Source organism: Salvelinus alpinus, chromosome 20, assembly GCF_045679555.1.
Source record: "Salvelinus alpinus chromosome 20, SLU_Salpinus.1, whole genome shotgun sequence".
Taxonomy (NCBI): domain Eukaryota; kingdom Metazoa; phylum Chordata; class Actinopteri; order Salmoniformes; family Salmonidae; genus Salvelinus; species Salvelinus alpinus.
This window is the reverse complement of record NC_092105.1, coordinates 35,640,454-35,663,104: the sequence shown is the minus strand read 5'-3', so window position 1 is coordinate 35,663,104 and position 22,651 is coordinate 35,640,454. Positions and strand designations below refer to the sequence as shown.

The following is a 22,651-nucleotide window of genomic DNA, read 5'->3' as shown; positions in this document are numbered from 1 at the left end:
GTTTAAAAATATATACTTGGGTATTGACTTTAAGAAAGGCATTGATGTTTATGGTTAGGTAAACATTGGTGCAACGACAGTGCTTTTTTCGTGAATGCGCTTGTTAAATCACCCGTTTGGCAAAGTAGGCTGTGATTCAATGATAAATTAACAGGCACCGCATCGATTATATGCAACGCAGGACAAGCTAGATAAACTAGTAATATCATCAACCATGTGTAGTTAACTAGTGATTATGTTAAGATTGATTGTTTTTCATAAGGTAAGTTTAATGCTAGCTAGCACCTTACCTTGGCTCCTTGCTGCACTTGCATAACAGGTAGTCAGCCTGTCACGCAGTCTCTTCGTGGAGTGCAATGTAATCGGCCATAATCGGTGTCCAAAAATGCTGATTACCGATTGTTATGAAAACTTGAAATCGGCCCTCCCGATTAATCGGTCGACCTCTAGCATAAAGCAATCACAGGTGTTGATCAGGAGAGCTAAGACAACACCGGGTAAATGGCGATGGGCAGAGCGGGTCAGTTAGGGTCAGTTAGGTACATATAGGACCTGAGTTGAAGGTTTGGGCCGACAGGTAAACAAAATGAAGTACCGTGTTATTGAAACAGTCCAGGGGGCATCAGCTGTGTAGCCGAGTGATCATAGGGTCAAAAGAGCAGCAATAGGCGAGTCAGGGTGCCGTTCGGTAGTCACTACTACGCTAGGCGAGCAGGGGACACAGCGTTCAGAAAAGCTAGCGGGCTTGGGCTAGTAAATGGTTCTGACTGGCTATTTACACGGGATAAGACACGGGATAAGACAACGACAAATACACACGTTCTACTGCTACGCCATCTTGGGCATTTGTATCTTAGCTCTTCCATCCCAAACGGCATGGTCACCATGTTTTGGGATGGGGTCTCCCTGGGCCCTCATAGGGTTGTCTTGTCTACCAGGCTGCAGCAAGTCAGTCTGGATAGATGCAGCAAGCGGGCTCTTTCGGGACAGAGCAGCCAGCGCCATGACATAAGACGTCAAGCAATAAAGCCTAAGGAAGAAGCAAACAACTGTGGCGCAGTATTCGTAATCCTGGGCAGCAGAACAGCTTCGTAACTGGTATGTCTTGGCCCTGCTCCATGAAGAAGGGTTTTCAAGAGCAAAGGCAGAGCAGGCAGTGACCCGGCTGCGTGAACCAATCGCAGTAAAAAGCGGTAAGATGAAAAGCCGAAGCTTTGTGGACTCCCAAGACCGCAGAGCCATGAGGCTAGCCAGTCGGTCTAGTTAACACAAGCAAATAAACATGGGTTAAACTTGATGAGAGAATGGAGAATGGCCCCGGTGATGTACTGGGCTGTACGCACTACCCTCTGTAGTGCCTTGCAGTTGCCATACCAGGCAGTGATGAAACATGTTGGTATTATAGACTCAGACAGGGAGAGGTTGAAAATGTCAGTGAAGACACTTGCCAGTTGGTCAGCGCATGCTCGGAGTACACGTCCTGGTAATCCGTCTGGCCCTGCGGCTTTGTGAATGTTGACCTGTTTAAAGGTCTTACTCACATCGGCTGCTTAGAGCATGATCACACAGTCGTCTGGAACAGCTGATGCTCTCATGCATTTTTCAGTGTTACTTGCCTCGAAGCGAGCATAGAAGTTATTCAGCTTGTCTGGTAGGCTCGTGTCACTGGGCAGCTCTCGTCTGTGCTTCCCTTTGTAGTCTGTAATGGTTTGCAAGCCCTGCCACATCCGACGAGCATCGGAGCCAGTGTAGTACGATACGATCTTAGTCCTGTATTGACGCTTAGACTGTTTGATGGTTCGTCGGAGGTCATAGCGGGATTTCTTATAAGCTTCCGGGTTAGAGTCCTGCTCCTTGAAAGCGGCAGTGCGAATGTTGCCTGTAATCCATGGCTTCTGGTTGGGGTATGTACGTACAGTCACTGTGGGGACGAGGTCCTCAATGCACTTATTGATAAAGCAAGTGACTGATGTGGTGTACTCTTCAATGCCATCGGAGGAATCCCGGAACATATTCCATTCTGTATTCCAATCTACTATCCCCCAAAGTTGATGTATTCTATTGGTGAACTTGTCCTTCTGTGAAATAAATATATATTTAACACTCTTTGTTTCTGTCCATTTTGAGCCTGTAATCGAACCCACAAATGTTGATGCTACAGATACTCAACTAGTCTAAAGAAGGCCAGTTGTATTCCTTCTTTAATCAGTACAACAGTTTTCAGCTGTACTAACATAATTGCAAAAGGGTTTTCTAATGATCAGTTAGCCTTTTAACATTATTAACTTGGATTAGCTAACACAACATGCCATTGGAACAAAGGAGTGATGGTTGCTGATAATGGGCCTCTGTATGCCTATGTAGATATTCCATAAAAAATGTGCTGTTTCCAGCTACAATAGTCATTTACAACATTAACAATGTTTACACTGTATTTCTGATCAATTTGATGTTATTTTAATGCACAAAAAAGTTGCTTTTCTTTCAAAAACATGGACATTTCTAAGTGACCCAAACTTTTGAATGGTAGTGTACATGTTAGATATAACATACTGTATCTGTGTCTGTGTGTCTACAACTGTGCCTTTCTGCTCCTCATAGATTTAAGCTGAGGTTTCAGAGTCTTCAGACACCCATCATGTGTTACTTGGAATCACCCCAACCAATCAATTCAGTGTGTTGACTCATTTAGGAGTGTTTTTAATTGACAGCTGGCAATATGGGAGACTGTGGGGAGGAGTGGAATGTCAGAGTGAATTGACATTCTGTTGGATCTACCTTTTGAAAGGGAGGGTGCCATGGGTTTTATTCATATAATTTATTAACATTCTAAGAGAGATTATACTCATAGCCTAGAGTGTCATGGGAATCTAATTACCTATCCATTAGAGGGAGAAAATTGGAATTACTGCCAATATGAGTATGTTGAACATTCTGAATCTATTCAATCCACAAAATCAACATGGATGGAAAATCTATGTATTTCTCTGGGATGAATTAAACACTAGCCACTACGTATACAGTGATCTTTACCCTCCGTAGTTCTGGGAAAGGGAAAGTGTGAATCATCCAATGTATGCTGTTTATCATCATGACGGCAAATGTAGTGTGTGTGTGTGTGTGCATGTGTCTACAGAGGGGTTTGTTGGGCACATGCTTCCACTGCTGATCCTAGATGTGGATCATGTGAGTTGAACGAGGCTGCATCCTTCCCTGCTGCTCTCTCACTCACTAAACACACACACACACACACACACACACACACACACACACACACACACACACACACACACACACACACACACACACACACACACACACACACACACACACACACAGCTGATTGCAGGTCAGTGCTCAACAAGTGATAAGATCTGTTGGGTCCTGATGACATTCAAATCAAGTCAAATCAAATGGTATTTTTCACATGCGCCGAATACAACAGGTGTAGACCTTACAGTGAAATGCTTACTTACAAGCCCTTAACTTAAAAATGCAGTTTGAAGAAAAATAGATACAAATTAAATAAATAAAAGTAATAAATATTTAAAGAGTAGCAGTAAAATAACAATAGCGAGGCTATATACAGGGGGTACCGGTACAGACTCAATGCAAATAGTCTGGATAGCCATTTGATTAGCTGTTCAGGAGTCTTATGGCTTGATGGTAGAAGCTTGTTAAGAAGCCTTTTGGACCTAGACTTGGCGCTCCAGTACCGCTTGCCGTGCGGTAGCAGCGAGAACAGTCTATGACTAGGGTGGCTGGAGTCTTTGACAATTTTTAGGGCCTTTCTCTGACACCGCCTGGTATAGAGGTCCTGGATGGCAGGAAGCTTGGCCCCAGTGATGCACTGGGCCGTACGCACTACCCTCTGTAGTGCCTTGCGGTTGGAGGCCGAGCAGGCAGTGATGCAACCAGTCAGGATGCTCTTGATGGTGCAGCAGTATAACTTTTTGAGGATCTGAGGACCCATGCCAAATCTTTTCAGTCTGAGGCTTTGTCGTGCCCTCTTCACAACTGTCTTTGTGTGTTTGGACCATGATAGTTTGTTGGTGATGTAGACACCAAGGAACTTGAAGCACTCAACCTGCTCCACCACAGCCCTGTCGATGAGAATGGGGGCGTGCTCGGTCCTCCTTTTTCTGTAGTACACAATCATCTCCTTTGTCTTGATCACATTGAGGGAGAGGTTGTTGTCCTGGCACCACACTGCCAGGTCTCTGACCTCTTCCATATAGGCTGTCTCATTGTTGTCAGGGATCAGGCCTACCACTGTTGTGTCATTGGCAAACTTAATGATGGCGTTGGGAGTCGTGCCTGGCCATGTAGTCATGAGTGAACATGGGGTACAGGAGGGGACTGATCACACACCCATGAGGGGCCCCCGTGTTGAGGATCAGCATGGCGGATGTGTTGTTACCTACCCTTACCATCTGTTGGGGCAGTATGCAAATTGGAGTGGGACTAGGGTTTCTGGGATGGTGTTGCTGTGAGCCATGACCAGCCTTTCAAAGCACTTTATGGCTACAGACGTGAGTGCTACGGGTCGGTAGTCATTTAGGCAGGTTACCTTACTGTTCTTGGGCACAGGGACTATGGTGGTCTGCTTGAAACATGTTGGTATTACAGACTCGGTCAGGGACAGGTTGAAAATGTCAGTGAAGACACTTGCCAGTTGGTCAGCGCAAGTACATCCTGGTAATCTGGCCTTGTGAATGTTGACCTGTTTAAAGGTCTTACTCACATCGGCTACGGAGAGTGTGATCACACAGTCATCCGTAACAGCTGAGGCTCTCATGTATGTTTCAGTGTTACTTGCCTCGAGGCGAGCATAGAAGTCATTTAGCTCGTCTGGTAGACTTGCGTCACTGGGCAGCTAGCGGCTGTGTTTACCTTTGTAGTCTGTAATAGTGTGCAAGCCCTGTCACATCCGACAAGCATCGGAGCCGGTGTAGTACGATTCAATATTAGTCCTGTATTGACGCTTTGCCTGTTTGTGTCACGCCCTGACCAGAGAAAGCTTCCGGTTTAGAGTCCCGCTCTGTCACGAACGTCGTCAGGGAAATGACCGGACCAAGGTGCCAACAAAACAAGAAACAACAAAAACGAACGTGAAGCTGTCTAGGGCTATACAGGCCACTAACACAGTCAAATACCCACAACTAAGGTGGAAAAACAGGCTGGCTAAGTATGATTCCCAATCAGAGACAACGATAGACAGCTGTCCCTGATTGAGAACCATACCCGGCCAAAACATAGAAACAGAAAACATAGAAATAAAGAAACTAGAATGCCCAACCTAGTGACACGCTCCTTGAAAGTGTCAGCTCTACCCTTTAGCACAGTGCGGATGTTGCCTGTAATCCATGGCTTCTGGTTGGGGTATGTACGTACAGTCACTGTGGGGACAACGTCATTGATGCACTTGTTGAAAAAGCCAGTGACTGATGTGGTGTACTCCTCAATGCCATCGGAAGAATCCCAGAACTTATTCCAGGCTGTGCTAGAAAAATTGTCCTATAGCTTAGCATCTAACCACTTTTTTATTGACCGAGTCACTGGTGCTTCCTGTTTTCGTTTTTGCTTGTAAGCAGGCATCAGGAGGATAGAATTATGGTCAGATTTGCCAAATGGAGGGCGAGGGAGAGCTTTGTACGCGTCTCTGTGTGTGGAGTAAAGGTGGTCTTGAGTTTTTTTCCCTCTGGTTGCACATTTAACATGCTGGTAGAAATGAGGTAGAACTGATTTAAGTTTCCCTGCATTAATGTCCCTGGCCACTAGGAGTGCCACCTCTGGATGAGCGTTTTCCTGTTTTCTTATGGCAGTATACAGCTCATTTAGTGTGGTCCTAGTGCCAGCATCAGTTTGTGGTGGTAAATAGACAGCTAGGAAGAATATAGATTGGTAAATAGTGTGGTCTACAGCTTATCATGAGATGCTCTACCTCAGGCGAGCAAAACCTTGAGACTCCCTTGGATTTCGTGCACCAGCTGTTTACAAATATATACAGACCGCCACCCCTTGTCTTACCAGAGGCAGCTGTTCTATCCTGCCGAAAAAGTGTAAAACCCGCCAGCTGTATGTTATTCATGTCGTCGTTCAGCCATGACTCGGTGAAACATAAGATATGACAGTTTTGAAATATTCCGTTGGTAGGATATACGTGCTCGTAGTTCATCTGTTTTATTATCCAATCATTGTACGTTGGCTATAAGGACCGATGGTAAAGGCAGATTACCCACTCGCCGTCGGTTCCTTACAAGGCACCCAGACCTACGTCCCCGATATCTCTGTCGCTTTCTCCTGCGAATGACGGGGATGAGGGCCTTGTCGGGTGTCTGAAGTAAATCCTTTACGTCCAACTGGTTAAAGAAAAATATCTTATTCCAGTACGGGGTGAGTAATCTCTGTCCTGATATCTATAAGCGCTTTTCGGTCATAAGAGACGGTGGCAGAAACATTATGTACAAAATAAGTTACAAATAACGCGAAAAAACACACACAATAAATCTGTAAAATGGCAGCCATCTCCTCCGGCGCCATTATTCCTGCCTCCCACTGAATACAAATCAATGAATGAAGGGACTGGGAGAAGAGCTGTGAATATTCTGTGAAAATTCTATCACTATTGTCCTCCCAGGCAATTTCTCAGAGAGAGTGCCCTTGTCCCCTAGCATGGGACTGTTAGGATCAGAATAAAATGAGAGGAGGGGTTCCCATGTTGTTTTCCACCCTTATGATATCACTACATGACTTTGCAATCTCCTGTCAGTCAGTGTGTATAAAATGTTAAGTCTTACTGCTCATTCACACGAAGCCACATGACAATGGAGAAGGAAGCCACGCCAGATTCACAATCCCAATATCTAGTAATTCTCTCTCTGTGCCTTTTCTTCTCAGGAGTCTGTCTTCATGGGTCCATGATCACACCGCCACTTGTCAGCACACTGTATTTAACTTCGCAACAGCAAACTTAATTCATCCTTTATCAAAAAGAGCAGCAAATTAGTGAGCCCTGCCGTGTCCTGAGAAACAATTTAGTCAAGCTAATTAAATGTAGCTGTGTTGTACCTTGCTCTCAGTGAGTCATGCACCCTTTACCTCCCTACAACACCTAGCAAATTACATATTCACTGACCCAGTGCTTTCTTTGCTAGCTGGGACAGGAGGAGAGGGAGAACTACTCCATTGTGGTTTGAGGCAGTGTTAATTAGCTCTTGTTGTGGTGTATTCTTCTCCTGCCTTTGGTTTGACGTGCATGGGGGCTGCCATTAACCACCAGTTTCTCACCTCTCTACAGGCCTGCTGGAAAGCAGCATGCGACTAAAGCCCCACGAGGCTCAAAACTACAGGAAGAAGGCATTGTGGGTGTCTTGGATCTCCATCGTGGTGACACTCATCCTGGCAGTGGCAGCGTTCAGTGAGTACATACCATTAAATGGTGTCCTTCAATGGTTTAGTGTACCCTGGTGTCCTTCAACTGTTTTATATTGTTAAGTGAATGTCCCTGAGTGACTGTGGTTCCAGATGTTTCTTGATGAGCATTGCTATTAGGTTTTTAACTTGGTGCTCATGGTGAAGTGTGACAGAATATTTTTATTGCAAAAAAGGCTATACTGTAATATTTTGTTGTCAATATGTTTGTTACACTCAATTATAACTCAGTACAACAATAAAAAGACCAGAAGAAAGAATGAGAGGGGGAAAAAACGTGGATAGTCTTTTGAAGCATTTGTAAGCTAAACCAACCTGCCACTAAATTTCTGGCCCATTGGCACTACTGTACAAAACAACAGAAAGATAACTTTGCAATCAGACAGAACAGAAGACCAAATCTAACTCTTGTTCATAAATATTGTAGAACATAATTATTTTGAAGCCTTCACAATGCACTGTGAAAAAAGAAAGCAGGCCTATGAACTACAATTCGGGAAAATACTCTTGCAGTGCTGCCATTCATTGCTAGTCGCGTCATGTCAAAAAGTTCACTTCATGAGGACTCATTCTGTTTGGTGTATTTTGGTGTTTAGATTCAAGAGATAAAGAAGAGAGAGATTGTCTCTTCAGGTTCAAAGCACACTAGGGCATTACATTCCAACTTCCTGTTACAAGTCACTTTAGGGCCCTTGAACTTTCCTGTGACCTTCGACACCATGAAAAGGGGTCAGGGTTGTCTTTATGGTGTGGTGCATTCACTTGGCAGGTTTGACTTTTAAATATCTCTGTGAAAGGCAGCGGTGTCATCATGTAACCTTTTCAAGCTTTCTTCCGAGGAGGATGTCTTTTGTCCTCTTTCAGGTGTAACTGTCTCTCACCTCAGTGTTTTATATTACAGTTGTATTGCCATAAACGGCCTTGCGTGACTCAAAGTACAGCTTACTGTTGCTAGCTGCGAACAGCTGTGGCTCAGAATCAACATTTTGTTTCCTTTCATAAACCAGCTTTTGATTGTACGAAGTAGTTGCACAAAGTGGAGCATCTTTAAACTGGCTCAGTCATAAGTGTCTGCAAACTCAACAGAAAAATAGAATATAAAACGTTGGAGGTTTGGAGTAGACAAAATCAAATCAAATCAAATTGTATTGGTCACATACACATATTTAGCAGATGTTGCAGGTGCTGTGAAATGCTTGTGTACCTAGCTCCAACAGTGCAGTAGTATCTAAAAATTCCCAACAATACACGCAAATCTAAAAGTAAAAGATTGGTATTAAGTAATATATAAATATTAGGACGATCAATGTCGGAGTGGCATGGACTAAAATACTTCAGAATAGAATACAGTATATACATATGAAATGAGTAAAGCAGTATGTAAACATTATTAAAGCGACTAGTGTGCCATTATTAAAGTGACCAGGGATTACATGTCTATGTATATAGGTCAGCAGCCTCTAAGGTGCAGGGTTGAGTAACCGGGTGGTAGCCGGCTAGTGATGGCTATTTAACAGTCTGATGGCCTTGAAATAGAAGCTGTTTTTCAGTCTCTCTGTGGATCTATTGGGGCGGTAAGCAAATTGAAGTGGGTCTAGGATGTCAGGTAAGGTAGAGGTGATAGGATCCTTAACTAGCCTCTCAAAGCACTTAATGATGACAGAAGTGAGTGCTACAGAGCGATATTCATTTAGTTCAGTTACCTTTGCTTTCTTGTGTACAGGAACAATGGTGGACGTCTTGAAGTAAGTGGGGACAGCAGACGATGTGCCCTTGAGCAAGGCCCTTCACTCTAATTCAGATCTATCCAAATAGCTTGATTGTCCACATGGTAATGAGTATCTACAGTGGAATAAACCTAATGTATATTCTAATGTTGCACCTTCCAGAATAGTGGCGTTTGTTTATTTTTTATTAAATTTTTATTTCACCTTTATTTCATTTAACCAGGTAGGCCAGTTGAGAAAAAGTTCTCATCTACAACTGTGACCTGGCCAAGATAAAGCAAATCAGTGCGACAAAAACAACAACACAGAGTTACACATGGGATAAACAAACGTACAGACAATAACACAATAGAAAAATCTGTATACAGTGTGTGCAAATGAAGTAAGGAGGTAAGGCAATAAATAGGCCATAGTGGCGAAGTAATTACAATTTAGCAATTAACACTGGAGTGATAGATGTGCAGATGAGGATGTGCAAGTAGAAATACTGGTGTGCAAAAGAGCAGAAAAACAAAAACAAATATGGGATGAGGTAGGTAGTTGGGTGGGCTATTTACAGATGAGCTGTGTACAGCTGCAGCGATCGGTAAGCTGCTCTGACAGCTGATGCCTAAAGTTAGTGAGGGAGATATGTCTCCAACTTCAGTGATTTTTGCAATTCGTTCCAGTCATTGGCAGCAGAGAACTGGAAGGAAAGGCAGCCAAAGGGGGTGTTGGCTTTGGGGATGACCAGTGAAATATACCTGCTGGAGCGCGTGCTATGGGTGGGTGTTGCTATGGTGACCAGTGAGCTGAGATAAGGCGGAGCTTTACCTAGCAAAGACTTATAGATGACCTGGAGCCAGTGGGTTTGGCGACGAATATGTAGCGAGGACCAGCCAACGAGAGCATACAGGGCGCAGTGGTGGGTTGTAAATGGGGCTTTGGTGACAAAAGGCACTGTGATAGACTGCATCCAATTTGCTGAGTAGAGTGTTGGAGGCTATTTTGTAAATGATATCGCCAAAGTCAAGGATCGGTAGGACAGTCAGTTTTACGAGGGTATGTTTGACAGCAAACGTGAAGCAGACTTTGTTGCGAAATAGGAAGACGATTCTAGATTTGATTTTGGATTGAAGATGCTTAATATGAGTCTGGAAGGTGTAACGGGTGACGCTCTCCTCATCCTCGGAAGAGGTGAGGAGAGAAGGATCTTCAGACCAAAACGCAGGCTCAGGGAAATAAGCCATCTTTATTATAAATTACGATGGCACACGAAACGAAACAAAACACTTTCCAAACTACAAAATAACAAAACGACGTTGACGAGACCTGAACATAAACTTACATAACTAAACATAAACTTACGTACAGGTAACAGACGACATCGAAACGAAACGAACAACCGAAACAATCCCGTATGGTGTAAGACATAACACAGACACAGGAGACAATCACCCACCAACAAACAGTGAGAATGCCCTACCTAAATATGACTCTTGATTAGAGAAAAACGCAAACCACCTGCCTCTAATCAAGAGCCATACCAGGCAAACCAAAACCAACATAGAAACGAATAACATAGACTGCCCACCCAAAACACATGCCCTGACCATAAACACATAAAAACAACATAAAACAGGTCAGGACTGTTACAGTACCCCCCCCTCAAGATGCGCACGCCGGGCGCACAAGCACAAAGTCCAGGGGAGGGTCCGGGTGGGCAGTTGACCACGGTGGTGGTTCCGGCTCAGGACGCTGTCCCCATACCACCATAGTCCATCCTAACTCCCTCCCTTCAAGAATGTCCACCCTCTTTTGACCCCCACAAAATCCCCTTAACAACATATCTAATAAGGACAACACCGGGACAGAGAGATAAATCAAGACAGAGGGATAGATAAGAATATAGAAGTAGATAAAGATAGAGAGGGAGATCAGGATAGAGGGGCAACTCCGGACTGAAAGGCAGCTCCGGACAGAGAGACAGCTCTGGACTGATGGGCAGTTCTGGGTATCTAGCCTTTTCAGGCTGAAGGGCAGCTCATGGCTGACTGACGACTCTCGACGCTCATGGCAGGCTGACGGCTCTCGACGCTCATGGCAGGCTGACGGCTCTCGACGCTCATGGCAGGCTGACGGCTCTCGACGCTCATGGCAGGCTGACGGCTCTCGACGCTCATGGCAGGCTGACGGCTCTCGACGCTCATGGCAGGCTGACGGCTCTCGACGCTCATGGCAGGCTGACGGCTCTCGACGCTCATGGCAGGCTGACGGCTCTCGACGCTCATGGCGCTCTGACGGCTCTGGCTGCTCATGGCGCTCTGACGGCTCTGGCTGCTCATGGCGCTCTGACGGCTCTGGCTGCTCATGGCGCTCTGACGGCTCTGGCTGCTCATGGCGCTCTGACGGCTCTGGCTGCTCATGGCTCGCTGGCGGCTCTGGCAGATCCTGTCTGGTTGGCGGCTCTGGCAGATCCTGTCTGGTTGGCGGCTCTGGCAGATCCTGTCTGGTTGGCGGCTCTGGCAGATCCTGTCTGGTTGGCGGCTCTGGCAGATCCTGTCTGGTTGGCGGCTCTGGCAGATCCTGTCTGGTTGGCGGCTCTGGCAGATCCTGTCTGGCTGACGGCTCTAGCGGCTCCTGTCTGGCTGATGGCTCTAGCGGCTCCTGTCTGGCTGACGGCTCTGTAGGCTCATGGCAGACGGGCGGCTTTGCAGGCTCATGGCAGACGGGCGGCTTTGCAGGCTCCTGGCAGACGGATGGCTCAGACGGCGCTGGGGAGACGGATGGCTCAGATGGCGCTGGGGAGACGGATGGCTCAGATGGCGCTGGGGAGACGGATGGCTCAGATGGCGCTGGGGAGACGGATGGCTCAGATGGCGCTGGGGAGACGGATGGCTCAGATGGCGCTGGTGAGACGGATGGCTCTAGCCGGATACGGCACACTGTAGACCTGGTGCGTGGTGCCGGAACTGGAGGCACCGTGCTAATGATAAGCACCTTCCTACTAGTGCGGGGAGCAGGGACAGGGCACACTGTATTCTCAAAGCCTACTCTATCCCTGATGCGTGGTACCGGCACTGGTGACACCGGGCTGAGGACAAGCACATCAGGATTAGTAGAGGGAGAAGATACAGTGGGTACAGGGCTCTGGAGACGCACTGGTAGCTTAGTGCGTGGGACCGGAACTGGAGGCACCGGGCTAGATACACGCACTACAGGGAGAGTGCGTGGAGGAGGAACAGGGCTCAGGATACCAGTGCGTAGTGTAGACACTGTAGGTACTAGGCTGGGGCGGGGAGGTGGTGCCGGAAATACCGGACCGTGGAGGCGTACTGGCACTCTTGAGCATTGAGCTTGCCCAACCTTACCTGGTTGAATACTCCCGGTTGCCCGACCAGTGCGGGGAGGTGGAATAACCCGCACCGGGCTATGTAGGCGAACCGGGGAAACCATGCGTAAGGCAGGTGCCATGTATGCCGGCCCGAGGAGACGCACTGGAGACCAGACGCGTTGAGCCGGCCTCATGACACCTGGCTCAATACTCAATCTAGCCCTACCAGTGCGGGGAGGTGGAATAACCCGCACTGGGCTATGCACTCGTACAGGAGACACCGTGCGCTCTACTGCGTAACACGGCGCCTGCCCGTACTCCCGCTCTCCACGGTAAGCCTGGGAAGTGGGCGCAGGTCTCCTACCTGCCCTTGGCCCACTATCTCCTAGCCCCCCCCCAAGAAATTTTTGGGAATTACTCACGGGCTTTTTTGGCTTCCGTGCCAGACGCGTTCCCTCATAGCTCCGGTTCCTCTCCCAGGTAGCCTCTGCTCTCCTCAATGCCTCCACCTGTTCCCATGGGAGGCGATCCCTCCCAGCCAGGATCTCCTCCCAAGTGTAGCAACCCTTTCCATCCAAAACATCGTCCCATGTCCATTGCTCCTTTCTCTCCTGTCCCTTACTCCGTTTCGTTTTCCCTTGCCGCTTGGTCTTAGCGTGTGGGTGGGTGATTCTGTAACGGGTGACGCTCTCCTCATCCTCGGAAGAGGTGAGGAGAGAAGGATCTTCAGACCAAAACGCAGGCTCAGGGAAATAAGCCATCTTTATTATAAATTACGATGGCACACGAAACGAAACAAAACACTTTCCAAACTACAAAATAACAAAACGACGTTGACGAGACCTGAACATAAACTTACATAACTAAACATAAACTTACGTACAGGTAACAGACGACATCGAAACGAAACGAACAACCGAAACAATCCCGTATGGTGTAAGACATAACACAGACACAGGAGACAATCACCCACCAACAAACAGTGAGAATGCCCTACCTAAATATGACTCTTGATTAGAGAAAAACGCAAACCACCTGCCTCTAATCAAGAGCCATACCTGTAACGGCTGTCCTCTCTCTCTTCATAAGAAGAGGTGGAGTAGTGATCGAGCCAAGGCGCAGCGGGTTGTGAATACATGAATGATTTATTAAATAAACAAAACGAACAAACACGAAAACGGACTATACTTGAAAATGATACAAAATAACAAAACGAAAGTAGACAGACCTGAACAACGAACTTACATACAACGTGAAGAACGAAATGAACAGGAACAGACTACATGAAATGAACCAACCGTAAACAGTCCCGTATGGTGCAAACATCGACACAGACACAGGAGACAATCACCCACAAACAAACACTGTGAACAGCCTACCTAAATATGACTCTCAATTAGAGGAACGCCAAACACCTGCCTCCAATTGAGAGCCATACCAGGCAACCCTAAACCAACATAGAAACAGATAACATAGAATGCCCACCCAAACTCACGTCCTGACCAACTAACACACAAAACTAAACAGAAAACAGGTCAGGAACGTGACATAACCCCCCCCTCAAGATGCGTACTCCGAACGCATCACCAAAAAGTCCAGGGGAGGGTCTGGGTGGGCATCTGACCACGGTGGTGGCTTAGGCTCCGGGCGTGGTTCCCACCCCACCATAATCAATCCCCGCTTCCTTAGCCTCCCCACAATGACCACCCTCCAAATAACCCCACCTAAATTTAGGGGCAACACCAGAATCAAGGACAGCTCTGGGACAAGGTAGTTCAGGACATAGGGATAGCTCAGGACAGAGGGATAGCTTAGGAGAGAGAGGTAGCTCAGGATAAAGAGGTAGCTCAGGATAGAGGGGCAACTCCGGACTGAAGGGCAGCTCCGGACAGAGAGACAGCTCTGGACTGAGGGGCAGTTCTGAATTACTAGCCGCTTCTGGCTGAGGGACAGCTCTGGACGCTCATGGCAGGCTGACGGCTCTGGACGCTCATGGCAGGCTGACGGCTCTGGACGCTCATGGCAGGCTGACGGCTCTGGACGCTCATGGCATGCTGACGGCTCTGGACGCTCATGGCAGGCTGACGGCTCTGGACGCTCATGGCAGGCTGACGGCTCTGGACGCTCATGGCAGGCTGACGGCTCTGGACGCTCATGGCAGGCTGACGGCTCTGGCTGCTCATGGCTCTCTAACGGCTCTGGCTGCTCATGGCTCGCTGACGGCTCTGGCTGCTCATGGCTCGCTGACGGCTCTGGCTGCTCATGGCTCGCTGACGGCTCTGGCAGATCCTGTCTGGCTGGCGGCTCTGGCAGATCCTGTCTGGCTGGCGGCTCTGGCAGATCCTGTCTGATTGGCGGCTCTGGCAGATCCTGTCTGATTGGCGGCTCTGGCAGATCCTGTCTGGTTGGCGGCTCTGGCAGATCCTGTCTGGTTGGCGGCTCTGGCAGATCCTGTCTGACGGGCGGCTCTAGCGGCTCCTGTCTGGCGGACGGCTCTAGCGGCTCCTGTCTGGCGGACGGCTCTGTAGGCTCATGGCAGACGGGCGGCTTTGCAGGCTCATGGCAGACGGGCGGCTTTGCAGGCTCATTGCAGACGGATGGCTCAGACGGCGCTGGGGAGACGGATGGCTCAGATGGCGCTGGGTAGACGGATGGCTCAGACGGCGCTGGGTAGACGGATGGCTCAGATGGCGCTCGGGAGACGGATGGCTCAGATGGCGCTCGGGAGACGGATGGCTCTGGCCGGATAAGGCGCACTGTAGACCTGGTGCGTGGTGCCGGAACTTGAGGCACCGGGCTAAGGACACGCACCTTCATACTAGTGCGGGGAGCAGGGACAGGGCACACTGGACTCTCAAAGCCCACTCTATACCTGGTGCGTGGTACCGGCACTGGTGACACCGGGCTGAGGGCAAGCACATCAGGATTAGTAGGGGGAGAAGAAACAGTGTGTACAGGGCTCTGGAGACGCACAGGAGGCTTAGTGCGTGGTGCCGGAACTGGAGGCACCGAACTGGATACACGCACTATAGGGAGAGTGCGTGGAGGAGGAACAGGGCTCTGGAAATGCACTGGTAGCCTAGTGCGTAGTGTAGGCACTGTAGGTACTAGGCTGGGGCGGGGAGGTGGCGCCGGAAATACCGGACCGTGCAGGCGTACTGGCTCTCTTGAGCATTGAGCCTGCCCAACCTTACCTGGTTGAATGCTCCCGGTCGCCCGACCAGTGCGGGGAGGTGGAATAACCCGCACCGGGCTGTGTAGGCGAACCGGGGAAACCATGCGTAAGGCAGGTGCCATGTATGCCGGCCCGAGGAGACGCACTGGAGACCAGACGCGTTGAGCCGGCCTCATGACACCTGGCTCAATGCCCAATCTAGCCCTACCAGTGCGGGGAGGTGGAATAACCCGCACCGGGCTATGCACACGTACAGGAGACACCGTGCGCTCTACTGCGTAACACGGTGTCTGCCCGTACTCCCGCTCTCCACGGTTAGCCTGGGAAGTGGGCGCAGGTCTCCTACCTGCCCTTGGCCCACAACCCCTTAGCCCCCCCCCAAGAAATTTTTGGGAGTTACTCACGGGCTTCCGTGCAAGACGCGTCCCCTCATAACTCCGGTTCTTCAACCCAGTAGCCTCTGCTCTCCTCAGTGCCTCCACCTGTTCCCATGGGAGGCGATCCCTTCCAGCCAGGATCTCCTCCCATGTGTAGCAACCTTTACCGTCCAATACATCGTCCCAAGTCCATTCCTCCTTCTTTCGCTGTCCCTTACTCCGTTTACACCGCTGCTTGGCTCTGGATTGGTGGGTGATTCTGTAACGGCGGTCCTCCTCCTCTTCTACCGAAAAGGAGGAGTAGTGAGGGAACCAAGGCGCAGCGGGTTGTGAACACATAATATTTATTAAAGACAAGACGAAAACGAACTATACTTGATAATGATACAAAATAACAAAACGAAAGTAGACAGACCTGAACAACGAACTTACATACAACGTGAAGAACGAAATGAACAGGAACAGACTACATGAAATGAACCAACCGTAAACAGTCCCGTATGGTGCAAACATCGACACAGACACAGGAGACAATCACCCACAAACAAACACTGTGAACAGCCTACCTAAATATGACTCTCAATTAGAGGAACGCCAAACACCTGCCTCCAATTGAGAGCCATACCAGGCAACCCTAAACCAACATAGAAACAGATAACATAGAATGCCCACCCAAACTCACGTCCTGACCAACTAACACACAAAACTAAACAGAAAACAGGTCAGGAACGTGACAATACCAGGCAAACCAAAACCAACATAGAAACGAATAACATAGACTGCCCACCCAAAACACATGCCCTGACCATAAACACATAAAAACAACATAAAACAGGTCAGGACTGTTACAGAAGGAGAGTTTACAGTCTACCCAGACACCTAGGTATTTATAGTTGTCCACATATTTTAAGTCAGAACCGTCCAGAGTAGTGATGCTAGTCGGGCGGGCGGGTGCGGGCAGTGAAGAGCATGCATTTAGTTTTAGTAGAATTTAAGAGCAGTTGGAGGCCATGGAAGGAGTGTTATATGGCATTGAAGCTCGTTTGGTGGTTTGTTAACACAGTGACACTTGACAATTACATGTAAATGAGGCAATGTCTCATCTGTTAGACAAACGGTAGGCAATTTGTGGTTGTTAGTAGTAGTGGTCCTCTGTAGCTCAGTTGGTAGAGCACGGCACTTGCAACGCCAGGATAGTGGCTTTCAGTTCCAGGGACCACCTGTATATGAACTGTATGCACGCATAACTGTAAGTTCCTTTGGATAAAAGTGTCTGCTAAATGGCTTGTGTTATACTGAACAAAAATATAAATGCAACAATTTCAAAGATTTTACTCTGTTACAGTTCATATAAGGAAATCAGTAAAATCAGCCCTAATCTATGGATTTCACATGACTGGGAATACAGATATGCATCTGTTAGTCACAGATATCTTTAAAAAAAAGATAGGGGTGTGGATCACAAAACCAGTCAGTATCTGGTGTGACCATTTGCCTCATGCAGCACGACACATCTTCTTCACATAAAGATTATGGGAATGTTGTTCCACTCCTCTTCAATGGCTTTGCCAGGTTGTTGGATATTAGCAGGAACTGGAACACGCTGTCGTACACATCGATCCAGAGCATCCCAAACATGCTCAATGGCTAACATGTCTGCTGAGTATGCATGCCATGGAAGAACTGGGACATTTTCAGCTTCCAGGAATTGTATACAGATCCTTGTGACATGGGGCTGTGCATTATCATGCTGAAACACGAGGTGATGGCGGCGGATGAATGGCACGACAAAGGGCCCCAGGATCTCGTCAGGGTATCTCTGTGCATTCAAATTGCCATTGAAAAAATGCAATTGTGTTCTTTGTCCGTAGCTTATTCCTGCCCATACCATAACCCCACCGCCACCATGGGGCACTCTGTTCACAACGTTGACATCAGCAAACCGCTTTCCCAGAACAAGGTGCATCTGTTTAATGATCATGCTGTTTAATCAGCTTCTTGATATGCCACACTTGGATGGATTATCTTGGCAAAGGAGAAATGCTTACTATCTGTGATGTAAACAGATTTGTGCACAACATTTTGGAGAACTAAGGAATCTTTTATTTCAGCTCATGAAACATGGGACCAACACTTTACATGTTGCATTTATATTTTTGTTCAGTGTATATAATCATATCTCTGTGGGATTGTGTGATGCCTGATGATGATTGAAAGTGTTTTAATTATTGTGCCTGCTCTATCTACAGTAGTCTATGCCTTCGAAGGTTAAATACGGTGTATTACTGTTCTGCGTGCCTGCTGAGAGAGCACTGTATAATAGCAAAGCTGCTTCATATTCAAAGACGCGTTTCTTCACAACAAGCTGATTTAAGAAAGCCTACAGCCCTGTTAGGGATTGTCTGAGGATTCTGGATGGTGACAAATGGTGTGCTGCTCGATTAATCTGTCCCTCTGTCCGGTTCCATTTGATGCTATGTGAGGAGGGAGGGAGAGAGAGAGGGAGAGAGGCAGAGAGAGAGAGGTAGGGGCAGAGGGAGGGAAGGAGAGAGAGATGGGAGAAGCAGGAAGGAGTAGATGAGAAGGAGAGAGATTGGGATAGAGAGTGAGATAGAAAGAGGGATAGAGATAGGGATATAGAGAGGGAGAGACAGAGAGAGGGTGAGACAGATAGAGAGAGAAAGCGGGAGAGATGGGGAGCGAGAGAGAGGAGGATGAATAAAGCACATCAGTGCAATCTCTGTTATGGGTGGTCCAAATTATTCCCATCTGAATGAGGAGAGAGCTAGTTTGGCTGAGAAAACAGTCGCTCCCTCCTTTTATCCATCTCTCACAGCAGTAATTGGCTTGGTTTTAACCCAGTTATAGTCTGAACACAAGTTAAAAATAAACACTCAATGATTTTGGCTATTGAATCGGGCCAGCAACATACCACCCTGCATCCCACTGCTGACTTTTCTCTGAAGCTAAGCAAGGATGGTCCTGGTTGGCCCCTGGATGGGATACCAGATGCCAGATTGGGAATCACACACGAAGTGGTGTTGGAGAGTGTTGGAGAGCCAGTAGGAAGCACACTTACCTCTGGTCTAAAGAAATATCCCAATGCCCCTGGGCAGTGATTGGGGACAGTGCCCTGTGTAGGGTGTCCCACGTTAGACGGTTGTTCTGACTCTCTGTGGTCACTAAAGATCCCATGACAATTGTCATAAGAGTAGGGGTGTTAACTCCGGTGTCCTGGCTAAATTCCCAATCTGGCCCTCATATCATCATGGCCACCTAATCATCCCCAGCATCCAATTGGCTCATTCATCCCCCCTCCTCTCCCCTGGAACTATTCCCCAGGTCGTTGCTGTAAATATGAATGTTTTCTCAGTCAACTTACCTGGTAAAATAAGGGTTCAATTAAATTGGCTATCCAGTTCACATTAAACGGATTCTCTGGTACTTTTGTATACTTTTTAGCCAGTAGTTCTGAAAGTAGCGCCCACAAGCCAAAAGTGGTCTCCTAAAATTGCGTACTACATCACATATGTGCAGATAATGTGCACCAAGTCATTGCTCTCTCTCTCTCCCTCTGTCGTGTGTGATTCTTGGCTGGAACTTGAATTGCTAGGGGGCTGGCCCATGTAGGGGGAAATGTAGGGAAAATGGTGCAGCACCGCTTCCAGAAAACAGTTGCTTTCAAACTAGGGATGTCTTGGCTAATTGAGGTAAGACAGTGATTATGCATGTATGAACTACACATTGATACATCCACCCCAAAGTGGTTTAAAAAAGACTTAGTAGTCCCCAAATACCGGAGTCTTTAAGATAACTTTGTGCACATAAGGGACATTCTCTTGCAGGTACTAAAACAGTTAAATGTGGTAGCTAGTGCAGGCAAATGTTCACAGGAATCTATATATTGTGTATTGGACATCAGATCTGAAGAATTAATTATCTTATTTGAGACCACTTATGTCGTAGAGGTAGCCCTTTAACTAGAATCATTGGCCTTCAACTTGGTGCTGTGTTTTCCTATGTTGCTCCTAGACCTCCAGCTTTCCCCTTGGTTTTAAATAAAACATTAGCTGGCTTTCACAAACCGCTGTGCCGCCAGGCTTAGTGCACTTCGCCTCATCCTTCTCCGTTCCCTCTGTTTTCTAATCAACTTCAAATCTAATAATTTCAGCCAAAGTGCAGCATCAAAATTGCTTTTAGAGCACAGGAGTATAAGGGAATGAATACCTTCACATCTTTAGAAGATACTGTTCATATTCCATTCGTATAAAAGGATATTGTCATATAATATTCTGTTCTTTGAAGTGGATGAGGCAAACAATGCCTTCAGAAAGTATTCACACCCCTCGACTTTTTCCACATTTTGTTGTGTTACAAAGTCGAATTAAAATGGATTTAATTGTCATTTTTTTGTGAACAATCTACACAAAATACTCTGTAATGTCAAAGTGGAAGAGAATATCTAACATTTGTATAAAAAATATATAATGTCAAATAAAACAGTCATATATCTTGATTAGATAAGTATTCACCCCCCTGAGTCAATAAATGTTAGAATCACTTTGAGTCTTTCTGGGTAAGTCTTTAAGAGCTTTCCGCACCTTGATTGTTCAACATTTGCCCATTATTCTTTTCAAAATTCTTCAAGCTCTGTCAAATTGGTTGTTGATCATTGCGAGACAACCATTTTCAGGTCTTGCCAAGGATTTTCAAGCAGAAGTTTAAGTCAAAACTGTAACTCGGCCACTCAGGAACATTCAATGTCTTCTTGGTAAGCAACTCCAGTGTAGATTTGGCCTTGTGTGTTAGGTTATTGTCCTGCGGAAAGGTGAATTCATCTCCCAGTGTCTGGTGGAAAGCAGACTGAACCAGGTTTTCCTCTAGGGTTTTTGCATGTGCTTAGCTCCATTCCGTTTCTTTTTTATCCTTGCTGATTACAATAACATGATGCAGCAACCACTATGCTTGAAAATATGGAGAGTGGTACTCAGTAATGTGTTGTATTGGTTTTGCCCCAAACATAACACTTTGTATTCAGGAGAAAAGGTTAATTACTTTGCCATATTTTTTGCAGTATTACTTTAGTGCCTTGTTGCAAACAGGATACATGTTTTGGAATATTTTTATTCTGTACAGGCGTCCTTCTTTTCACTCTGTTATTTAGGTTAGTATTGTGGAGTAACTACAATGTTGTTGATCCATCATCAGGTTTCTCCTATCACAGCCATTAAACTCTGTAACTGTTTTAAGGTCACCGTTGGCCTCATGGTGAAATCCCTGAGTGGTGTCGTTCCTCTCTGGAAACTGAGTTAGGGAGGACGCCTGTATTTTTGTAGTGACTGGGTGTATTGATACACCACCCAAAGTGTAATTAATAACTTTACCATGCTCAAATGGATATTTAATGTCTGCTTTAATTGTTTTACCCATCTACCAATAGGTTCCCTTCTTTGCGAGGCATTGGAAAACCTCCCTGGTCTTTGTGATTGAATCTGTGTTTGAAATTCACTGTTTGACTGAGGGACCTAACATATAATTCTATGTGTGGAGTACAGAGATGAGGTAGTCATTCAAAAATCATGTTAAATTATTATTGCACACAGAGCGAGTCCATGCAACTTATTATGTGACTTGTTCTCAACATTTACTCCTGAACTTGTTTGCCGAAGGGGTTGAATACTTATTGACTCAAGACACTTCAGCTTTTAATTTTTTATTAATATGTAAAAAATTTGACATTATGGGGTATTGTGTGTAGGCCAGTGACACAAAGGTTCAATTTAATCCATTTGAAATTCAGGCTGTGACTCAACAAAATGTGAAAAAAGTCAAGGGGTGTGAATGCTTTCTGAAGGTACTGTATATTTTAATCTAATGCTATTTAGGTTTGTTTCCAACAATAAAGCTTTACATTCCATGGTGAAATTACAATGCGGTGTTGTGAAAAGATTAAACCTTGTTCGAACATAAATGTACCTGAGGTCATTACTCACACAGTATTCAGGGATTTGACTATGACTGGTCCCAGATTTCATGCCAAATACCATAGAGTTGGTAAGACAGCACAACGAGATCTGGGACAAGGCTTTGGAATGTGAGTGACACTTGGAAGGAAAGCTTCACTATAGTTGCTGGGCAGCTGAACATGACAGATGGGTGGAAAAGACACATTACAACGGAAGGCAGTCCACCCCCATTCTGTCTGAAAGCTCTGCTAAACTGTTGGTGATTATCTGTGTCCTAAATGGTACCCTTTTCCTATATGGCTCTGGTCAAAAATAGTGCACTATATATGTACATGTAGGGAATAGGGTCCCTATTGGGACTCCCTCAAAATATATTTTTTAGAGAGACAGACAGATGTACAGGAGTCTGGAGGGAATACAATACCTCATTTGTAGCTTTGAAAACACCCAGCAAAGGAAAACATTCTCACCGGCGCAGCCATTCATCTTGTCGCCTTTTGCTTGGTGGAAAACATGATTATTTATTCATTTGTTTTTCTTTCCTGTAACCTATTTGTGTTGGTAAATGTCAAAACAACAGGGAGAGATGGACAACAAGGCATGGTGAATAAAAATGGAATCCATTTGTGTCTATAATTAGAGGGGCCAATGTGTGACAT

The 22,651-nt window shown here is 46.5% G+C and overlaps 1 protein-coding gene across 2 annotated transcripts in view; it reads left to right on the top strand.

The window, feature by feature from the left end:
- The window catches only part of LOC139546749 (transmembrane protein 163a-like), a 102,887-nt gene that overhangs the window by 9,464 nt on the left and 70,772 nt on the right, over positions 1-22,651 (top strand). For both annotated transcript variants that reach the window (XM_071355495.1, XM_071355494.1), the window contains exon 2: positions 7,301-7,420. In XM_071355495.1, the coding sequence (XP_071211596.1) occupies positions 7,301-7,420 (120 nt within the window). The remainder of the gene's footprint in view (positions 1-7,300; positions 7,421-22,651) is intronic.